Genomic DNA, 11,054 nt, shown 5'->3' on the forward strand with positions numbered 1-11,054 from the left:
AATGAGCAGTTAACTCTGCTACATCAACAATCTTGGGGGTTGATTTGTTTTTGCAAAATATAAAACCAAACCAAAGGTTTGCATAAAGGTAATGCCTTCCTCTTGAAAGAGGAGTCAGGAACATAAGGGATTTATTCACTGGAGTTGAAATATCTTTTTCGCATATCTATTTATATTTCACTCATATTAGTGCATAAAGATATTTATAGACAATACAATATGATGGTTATACTCATGTGCTTATGTGCTCTTAACATTTTCTTCTCTCCCCGATTGTTTCAAGGAAATTTAATACCAAATGGATCTTCTGCAAAAATGAAATTGATGGCATCCCACATGTCTTGTTGAGAAAAAAAAAAGTTAAGTGTAATACAGTACATTTTGAAGGATTGTATAATTCATTTCACTTGTATGCCCAGATATAAATTTCTTTTATCAATCAGTATCTCACAACAGTAAGCACATGAGATTGTTGCACCTGCCTTTTTCTTATCTTTCCCTTTAGAGCACAAGAATTCAATGGAGACCTGCATAATCAAACTACCTCTGCAAAAGTTAGGCCTATATGAATACTGTATCAAAAACCAAATTTTCATGTGCATTTTAATTTCATTAATTCCGTAAAATTAACACACACACAAAAGTTCTTGTCTACACTATAATGCACATTGAATACTGTAAAACGAGAAATGTTCGCGTGCATTTTAATTTCGCGAGCGTGAAGATTTGCGAAATTAAAATGCACGCGAAAGTTCTTTTGTACACTATATGCACTGAATGCCAGTGGCAGTTCGCGAAAATTTCATGCCGCAAAAAAGGCCATCGGCTCCAATTCGCAAAAAATTCATGCCGCGAATATATCATGTTTTACAGTACCAGTATAGTAAATTCACAAAAATTTCATGCCACGGATATTTCTTGCTTTATAGTATACAGTATACCACAATCACTGAGTGACCAGAGAAAAAATGTGACCTTCAAACTTTGCAAATTTCAGAATGCAGAAAAGAATTATGATTAACAGGTTTTCTTTAGCTTCTACAGAGACACACAAACACACACACGATACAGGTACATGTAGGCCTACACAAAGTGCCATGACTGATGAGGTTCTCATCTTCTCACCTTCCTGCATAAACAGATCTGTATTGTACATGTACTTATACCATTTCATCTGATCACGCGCATGTCCTCGATTTCCTCTCTGGAATGTATATATTATATCAGGAATTATTGCCTTCATAAATCATCCACTGGTATATCAAAGGGGGTGTTTGTGAACTTATTTAGTACCTCCATGGTACAACATCAAGCATTGATTATAAGGTCAGCAAGAAATGAGAGTTATAACCACACAGAAAGACACTTTCATCACAGCAACTCTTGACAACATTATTACATTTAATGCAGTCAGGTCAATGCCACTTCAATGACCTTTGACACTAGTCATGATCCAGAGCTGTGGAGGAGGTATGCCTCCAGGGGCTGGTAAAGAGAGACCGTGATATCAATGTTTGCACCAAGCATCTACTCACTGTTGTGGCTGTGACTGGGATGTGCCTCTCCTCGCGATGATAGTGGTGGGGTGTGTGACCATAGGGCAGATTCTGGAGAAGAAGAAAAAAACAAACAGAAGAAACACCATTAGAGAGTTATGTTTAAATGGGTGGTATGATTACAGGGGAATATTCACTACAGACAAAGTTGGACTGAATTTCCACAGTATAAAAAAACACAAAGGATAATAAGGAATTGAGAATTTAGGAAAATGTTAATGACCCTCTTTATGGACACCAGAAGAAAAAATTAACAGGTAATATGGTCTCATATTACTTTTACTTAAAAGTTATGTAATATGAATTCACAGAGTATCTTTTTTATTCAAAATGAGATTATTTACATGTATATACAATTAAATCCAGCAAAAGTTGTTTTTTTTTCCATCTATACTAGGAGAAAATTTACTTCTCAAAGCAGAGCAACAAGAATGTGTTTCATTGGGTTTCTTTGGGCTAAAAGCTACAATTAAGATTGTGTAGATATTACAGTCACATGATAAATGTGTTGCCCAGCACATTTCACATTTGATTAGACCCTTCAATGCTGTTTGTTGCATTTTGCCAATATCCATGCACACCTTTTAAAACAGTTTTCTCTATGCTGTAACCTTCTTCCTTGAATTAATAGCTTTTTCTTTGAAGTAAAGTCTAAAACGTTGGCGTTCAGCCAGAGGCATAAAAACTTCACATATTTTTTTTTTCCCAATTGACATATCCTGATTTATGATTAGTTATAAATGGAAAGAATCATCCTCGTTGGTTTCTTTTTCATTTCTTTGAAATAAGCACTGTTGCTTTATTAATCTTAAGAAAAAGATTATATTCCAACTCAAGTAAAATATTTTTTAAGAGCAACCATGCAATCTGCTTGTTTTTTTGAAGAGTTTGAACACAAAACAAGCTAACTCCATTCCTGTTAAGTTATCAATTAAAACTGCAATATACATATACATATATGGTTATGCAAAAACAAGGGATGTTTGTAATCACAGCTTCAAATTATTCCTTGTTATGTTATAAACACATTTCACAGGAAAGATATTATTTTGCTCTTTCCAATGAAGGGCTTATATAACAGGTGCTGTTCGTTATTCCGAATATTCTGAAGGTTCGTTATTCCAAAGGTTTGTTAATCCGATACACACAAATTCCCTATACCTAGAGGTTCGTTAATCTGAAAATGAAAAAGGGTTCGTTAATAATCCGAACACTTGTGGCGTTATTCCGAAGGTTCGTTAATCCAAAAATGAAATAGGGTTCATTATTCCGAAGGTTCGTTGATCCGAAGTGATATAGGATCCATAACGAACCTTCGGTACAACAAGCTTTGTTTCATTTTTGGATTAACGAACCTTATTTCACTTTCGGATAAATAAACCTTCAGAAAAACAAACCTCATCACATTTTCGAATTAACGAACCTTCGGCCTAAAGAACCTTCGGAATAACAAACCTTCGGAATAACGAGCTGTAACCTATTTTACAATGGTTGAAATGGTTATCATTAGCACACTTTGTGAGCAAACTCTTCATTTTTAGTTTGGCAAACCTTCCCTGAAGGAGAAATATATCAACTGCCTACATCATATTTTCTTATCAGGTAAAATTTCAAGTTCATTCTGAAGACATGAATACCACTTTCATCCAGCTGTACTCAATCATCTGTTCATCTAATTACCAGCATATCACCGTCCCATAACTGATCCTACAGACATGTCACTGAAGTAGTGTATTCACATACTTTGACCTTGACCATTAGGACCCCTGACTTCGCACGCGCGCGCACATACATGCACACACACACACACACACAAAGACCTCAGTGAATGGCCAATACACCTTTGCATCCGCACCCATTTCAATGCTGTCTGTTTATCACAATGTCATAATGATTTACCGTGAGAAATCCGCCATCATCACTGTTTCATTTTCAAAGAAATTCTTACATGCCATGGAGGGTTCACACCCTGTTTTCATTCGTTATAGCATTACCGCATTCATTACTAATAAGGCGGGGGGGGGGGGGGGGGGGGGATCACATTCCGATACACGAAGCTCCGCCCCACTTCATCACTTTCTGGTTTTCTCACGAATCACAAACGGTTGAAGAGTTTGTTCATGCGCGGCTTGACCCCTCCCTGATGTTAGCATCTCAGGTACGGTTATTGTGAGAAACTTCCGACAAGATGTTTGCGCCACGTTTGTGATTTTCCCTGCTGAATGGGAGGAATTTACAACGGATCAATATGCGTGTAACACGGTGTTACAAGGAGAGAAAAAAAAATGTTTTGAGCGCTAATTTCAGACAGAAAAGTGTCCTTTCTGCAGGTCATCTTCGTTGTTGGACATTACTCGCAGATCCTCTCTCTCTCTCTCTCTCACTCTGAAAGCCGTGAGAAACCGATACGCTCAGTGACAATCTCCCTATACAACGTAACAATCTTGAAAAGTGGAACTTTGCGTATACAGCATCAGACAGTGTTTGCCGCTCTACACTTACATCTTCATTTGGCTTTCCAATCGCGAACCGTCATAATATCACAATCTAATACCGGCCGTACGAAACCCACAACACTTTACATTATACCCACAATCGCTGGAGACATTATAAATGCAAGAAAATTCCTTGCAATCTGATACCACTATATGAAGAGATACATACATGTACAGCGGCACTGATGGAGGATTCATTTATAAAATTATCTTAAATGACGTTTTGAATGTCTGTCATATACAATCATACAATCTTTATTTTCTTCTGTGTTTCTAAGACTAACAGCATACGGGTGATCGCATTGAACTTTCAACATTTCTAAATACACCAAATTTTTAGGGCGATGTTCCTTCTCACCTGCCGTTTAATATTCCGAAGGTTCGTTAGTCCGAAAATGAAACTCATGAAGGTTCGTTTATTCCGAAGGTTCGTTATCTCGAAACATGCAAATTCCCTATAGGCCTACCTAGATGTTCGTTAGTCCGACAATGGGGGGAAAAAAAGGGGGGGGGGGCCGTTAATCCGAAAAATGAAATAGGGTTCGTTTTTTACAAAGGTTCGCTTTCAAAGAAGTATCGTTATTCCGAAGGTTAACTTTGTTAATCTGAAAATGAAAACGAACAGACGGTGCTTACTAACGAAACCTTCGGTATTATGCATCCAAATTCATTTTCGGATTAATAACAAACCTTCGGAATAACTATCCTTCGGAATAAATGAACTGTAATCCACACTTATTGGTGTTCATCATAATTATTTTAAGAACAACTTGACACAATTATGAGATGTTTTGCTGACTTTGACATCAAAATGACCAAAACACGCTCGCAAATGTGCTCAAAATAATGTCACCCAGGTCGTTGTTAAGACAGGCCTATCAATTCTCAGAGATTTAGGCTAGGCGTGAGGGCATGAGACTCATGGCGCGGCGTAAGGATGTTTCTAACGGTTACAGCTCGTTATTCCGAAGGCTCTTCAGTCCGAAGATTCGTTATTCCAAAGGTTCGTTATTCCGAATTTCATTTTCGGATTAACAAATCTTCGGAAAAACGAACCTTCGGAATAACGCCACTAATGTTCGGATTAACGAACCCTTTTTCATTTTCGGATTAACGAACCTCAAGGTACAGGGAATTTGTGTGTTTCGGATTAACGAACTTTCGGAATAACGAACCTCCGGAATAGCGAACCTCCAGAATAACGAAGAGCACCCGTTTCTAACGGTCACACGCTTGACAAGCTTTTTCTCACGCCTTACACACACAAAAAAAAATCAAATAAACAAACAAGATCTCGAAGAAAATACCAAATTAGATATAAAGCCAAGGTTACAATCTCAAACAAAATTACCATGCATTTCCAGAAATAAAGCAGAAAGATGTCACCAATTCTACATGACCAACGATATAATATACAGGATCTAGTAAGCTCTGACTTGAAAACTGAAAACTTGTTCGAATTTTTCAAATTCATGGACTTTGAGGTGTTTTTACTTTAACTGGTTGACAAATTGCCCTATACATCGACGTACATAAGCTCTGAATTGATCAGTGTTTTAGTAGTAGCCATGATAAAAAAATCATGGGCGTACGTACTCGAATTGTTCGAATTTATTGATAAATAAAAATGATATTATTAATAATAATTATTATTATTATGGCATAGTATTGAAGTAATAATGATGATAATTACATACCAACATTAATATAACAATAACGGTGATAATAACTACAGGACAAGTATATCTGTCAGTAATGAAGAAAATGATTGCGTCTGTAATTTCGGGGTCTTTATCTTCTTCTTTTTTCGACTTTCCTTCTTCTATTGGATTTTCCATGTCGGGACAATCTTGAGGCGAAAGAGTTTTACGGGAGAATAATCTCGGCATCCATCTTGCTGGTCGAGTCGCCTGAGCACTGACAACGGCGGGATAGCGATGCCAAGCACCGTCTCATGGAGTACCGATGTGGCTGTATGTTGCATAGACGACAGCCAACGCAGCAGTTCAGATAGTCTTCATTCAAGTCTTCTTATCTATCCAAAACTCCGTAACGGAATAATCGATAAATTTCAGTCAGTATTTAATGCGGTCTATATACATTGATTTTACAAACAAATTCAAATACATGTACGTTCCGAAATCCGAACGTGACTGTGTTACTGTTAGATCATTGTGTTGATTGTAGCTCAATTGTTTAGCGATTTCTTTTCCAAGCCAACGTGGCATTAGATGAAGCTGGAGACTACTCTTCACTCGTAATTGGAGCCAGGAAAAATGCTTCGCCGTCTTCACAACAAACCATCTGGAGGTCATGACCTCTCAAGTCGGCTCTGTACTGCTGAGCTTTCAACAATGACCAAAACGGTCTACAGCAAAGGCAACTTTCGTCCTATTTTGCAAGAATAAACAGCAACGCCCCGTTCTCCCGATGGTGATCTATATATTCCACACTAATTTGAATAATGGGCAGTGATCCACAAAACGAAATGTGACTTATTATAGGCCTACATTCCGCTCACATTTAGTTTCAGGTTAATACGTGAGGTGCTCATGTCCTTTCAGTTGTTAATATACCACACAATAATGTACTTCATTGACGCGCACACTCGGCGCTGCTACGTGTACATCGCAGGTTTAACTCATCATTTCTTGAATTTGCAACGAACATCATATTTATTTAAATAACGTCACAACAGATTATCGAGGGAAAAAAATAGTCTCTGCAAGTCCGAAAGAAAGAAAACACAACGCTCCACGCGTTACCGTCTCCAATTGACAGCCACAGGTACTCCCTGGAAAGTTGACAAAATCTCTGGAGGAAATCGCCCGAGTGACTAGACAACTTCCCTTGACTTCACTCTTGCTTCATGCTCGACATCGCCTATGCCCGAGTTTTTGTTTTGTTTTGTTTTGTTTTGTTTTTGTTAAAATCCAAAATCACTGACTGCGTGACAGAATAGCCGAGACAAAAGAATTAAAAGAAACTGAACACTGGAGCAAAACTTGGAGTCGGAAGTAGTGACAGTCTATCCCCAAATCCCCAAACAATTTAATACTAAAGGACGCAAGTCTCACTGGTATCAGACAAAATAACCAGAGTTAAAAGACAGCTGACTTGCCAATTTCGTGGGAAACTAATAATCACTTCTCTGTGTACACCATCTTCTGAAATAAGGAACTCCGCCTATTAAGCCCTTGCTTTAGCTTTTACTTTAATCGACAGATGCCTTTCAATTGGTTTTCCAAGATGAGTCGGTTTGAACTGAAAATTTGACAACCTCATAATCAGGCCTGGATTGCTGAGTCTATCAAGAAGTAGGAATAAGCAGAATTTGAGGCCAAGTTACTTTCTACTTTGGGTCTTTGGTATACTACATTACACATATTTCAATAATAATCGACCCCACCCCTGGGCCCTGCCTCAGCGAAGAAAAGGTGATAGGAATTAGGATATGTGGTAAACTTTTATTTGCATCCTCCGTTTCCTTTACAAGCGTGATAACTAAACGCGTATGGTATTGATGTGCACAACTCCAATATCAGACAGATTGTGATAATTTCTTTCCATTTCACGACGTAGAGCGTATTCCAAACGTAGGATACCTGCGTTTTCTCACGATAGTTTTTTTTTTTTTTTGTCTTATGGTTTTTTAATGGAAGCAAACGGGTTTGTGAATTGTCACTTAAAACTCCGTGTAATCACCGTTAATGTGGGTAGTCATTTCAATGACGAAACCATATACTTCGTTTGACCCAATAATATCACAGTCTGTAATTTTAAGTTCTTTTCCTCATTTTGAAAACCTCGTTTTGCTCCAGTTATCAGTTTGTAATCTTTAAAGTTCTTTTCCTTATTTAAAAAACTTCAAAATCTCCATCAAATTGGAAAGGCAAATATAAAAGCTCATCGTCGCGGAGAGTGTTTCTACACATTTTCAGCTTTTCTGAGGTCTTAAAAGTTCAATCAACAAAAAGAAAGTGCCTCTGAAATGTTTCCCGTGCATTTTACCATCAACCGACGACACTTCCAAGAGAACACAAACTTCGCTGCGTACAACTAAAGAGTTGGAAACCCTAGGGCTCGGCCTCTCTCCACATAGCATTCTGGCCTTCTCAAGTCAGCGGTTCCACCAGTATTTTGGTCGATATAATAGCATAATAGCGGATATATCGGCAGGTTGCTACTCTTGAGTTGAGTACACATGTTTTGTGTCAGGGTCAAAAGTTAGTTTACACGAGCGATTAGGGCTTTTGTGCAGACAATTGTGTCAACAAAAGGCGGATAATTCTCGGACAATAAAAGCGGCATTGCAGCACTTGAATAGGAATATCCATCAAAAGGGAACGCGCGCGTCACACGCCAGAGGGCACACACGTGGCGTGCGCAGTGCAGAGCTTGCTTGCTGCATTGACTCGCAGGCTTGACGAGAAAAGAGGGTACGGGAAACTCTCGGCCTGCGAACACGACAGCGATCCGATCATATTCGAATGAAATCTGTTGTTAAATCAGCGACCACAATACTTTCGCTAAAGATTTTCTTTTTCTCCCTTCCGAATTCTGTTCGGCACCGAGATTAAAATTACACGTACAAGTTAACAACGGCTATCACCTCACTAAAAGTATTTACAGAAAATGTTATTTGGAGATTTGTTACCTGAAGAGTACTGGTACTGTATATTGTTTGACCGACAAATATGTCTAATTCCGCGAAAAACTTCTCATTTATAGTAATGACATTTGCTGGGTCTGTTTTTCATACTGACCCAGCAAATGCCATTACTATAAATGAGAAGTTTTTCGCGGAATTAGACATACTTGTCGGTCAAGTATATTGCATGACCAAAATATTTAATATACCGTGACAACTTGGCTCTCGTCATCCTCTACACTTGCACGGTGAGGTGTAGAGAATTGTGAGGATTGCCCTGAACTACCAAATTTATTTAGCTTCCAGTCAACCAACATGGCCCTTCCCGTCCTGTGTTAATAGGCCTACATTCTTCCAATAATAATACTGGTATCTTATGTTAGTCGCTATGGCGTTGCTTCATGTCTAGTGCATGCACAAATTCCAGTAATTTTTCCTGGACGTCGAAAAACACAAAAAAGAAGAAAAATTAACAAGCATTGCTATAGAAATGATATGATTCACACTGTTTAAGCATAAAAGTCATATACAGCGTACTATCATGTTGTTGGCCGTTCCCCCAGGGCCCAGTTAAGCGATTGGCCGGACAGAAACAGCATCGCTTCGATGCTTTCGTTGTCGTCGATCTATACTAGAACCATTAAATTAAAGATTCTTGCTTCTGTTGTGAATTGTGGTGCCTTATTTCTTTAAAAATTGTGAACCTAAATCACTATTATCATGACAGCAATGTAGCGTCAGTGTTCGTCACCTAGTTAACGTAGGTTGTACAATGTATATGAATTCGTATGTACAATACAAGTTGCAATTGTGCATGGATTTTATCGAACACCGACAGAAACATGAAGAGCCAAGAGTATAAACTCGTAGTCATACAACAGGTCAGATTTCAATCGTTTTGAAGTAGTGAGTGGAGTGGTAGAATAAAACAATCGTGTGATATATGCAGTAATGTGTGATTGACTATTTCTCCAGTAAATATGCACCGTAAACACTATCTTGGGTTTATATATTTTTATCTAGTATAGATGGCTTTCGACTATTTCCAACGCTCGATAAGCACGTTAAGTTCAAAGGTCACGACACTGAGCTGATGTCAGAGACAGAATATTGCACACAACACGCACATACCATAATTCGCCCGTCTTCAGTTCTGCCTGTACGAAAACCTCCGTGACGTTCGACGTCAACAACGATAAACGAACTCTTTTACCAAGTATGTGCTAAACAGAAGGCTAAGACTGATCATTTCTTGTTCTGCGAGTAACAGTCAATCATACATAATTATTGTTTGAATTTATATCCCTCTGATATATCAACAACTTTTAACGAATTTACACTTGGAAGACGTTCATCGCGTCTCGAAATTCGTTGCCGCCGTTCACCATGCACGTCAGAAATTAAAGCGGCATAATTTTTGTATGGTTTGTATATGCCACAGATCCCCCATACTTTTACAATGACTCTTATTGCCTTTTATTTTTCTAATATACTTGAATTCATAAAATATGAGAATACAATGAATGGGGAATCAAACTCAGTACAGACTTTCAGTTCAGACACAATTGGCATGTACCTCGTTGATGTATTTTTCCGGCCAGTTTCCCGTCAGTCCAAGACTGAACTGTTCGAGTGTGTGGGCATGACGGCTGTTACTCGTCACAGCCGTGCGGGCTGCGCCCGCGAGCTCGCTCCTGAATTGCGCTTCGGTCAGGGCTCCATTCGTAGTGGCGAAGTTATTACTGTCACCAGACCAATACACCCCGTTACTGGTCAAAATCTGCCTCGTTTGTGGGGAATAGATGGCTGAAGTTGCGTTGAGGTTCATATCAAATATTTGTGGCCACGAAGCCTTCTCCGCAGCCATGACTTCTCCCATGATTAAATATCTGATCTCTCCACTTATATCTTGCTACACGCGTACGGGTATATATTTCCGAGGGGATATACTCGAGAAGAGCGAAGAGACGTATCGAAATCAGGGGTTGAATTCCGTGAACATCAGATGATAAAGTCCATGCATCAACAACTTTACGCGAAAATATATCATCCAAGAAACAAAATAATCCAGTTGTTGCTCAAATGAAGCAAAATTCGTTGTTTGCGATCAAAAGCTCCATATTCTTTTTCCATGCGTAACTTTTTGGCCACCTAAACTCCCACGGACTGTAGCTCTACGTGCAGCTTCCGATACTCGGAACACTGGATCTTCCATGGGTTCAGCGTGGATTCTCATGTATGTACGTCATGTACATTACACAGGGCAGGCAGTCGTCTGCACTGTAAGCACTATCAACTGCAGGGGGACGTATGTCAATCATTGGGGGGTACTAAATGACCAATCACAGCCCC

General features: G+C 38.8%; 1 protein-coding gene across 3 annotated transcripts in view; it reads right to left on the reverse strand.

Annotated features, from left to right (window-relative positions):
* Window positions 1–10,842, reverse strand: part of LOC139719399 (zinc finger CCHC domain-containing protein 24-like) — a 69,805-nt gene extending 58,963 nt beyond the window's left edge. For all 3 annotated transcript variants that reach the window (XM_071630818.1, XM_071630817.1, XM_071630816.1), the window contains exons 1-2: window positions 10,279–10,842; window positions 1,536–1,607 (exon numbers count right to left, since the gene is read on the reverse strand). In XM_071630818.1, the coding sequence (XP_071486919.1) occupies window positions 1,536–1,607; window positions 10,279–10,581 (375 nt within the window). In that variant the 5' untranslated portion in view covers window positions 10,582–10,842. The remainder of the gene's footprint in view (window positions 1–1,535; window positions 1,608–10,278) is intronic.
* Between the last annotated feature and the right edge of the window lie 212 nt (window positions 10,843–11,054).

The sequence above is a fragment of the Diadema antillarum genome, unplaced genomic scaffold (genome assembly GCF_040938485.1).
Source record: "Diadema antillarum isolate AM-2024a unplaced genomic scaffold, OU_Dant_1.0 scf00000110, whole genome shotgun sequence".
Taxonomy (NCBI): domain Eukaryota; kingdom Metazoa; phylum Echinodermata; class Echinoidea; order Diadematoida; family Diadematidae; genus Diadema; species Diadema antillarum.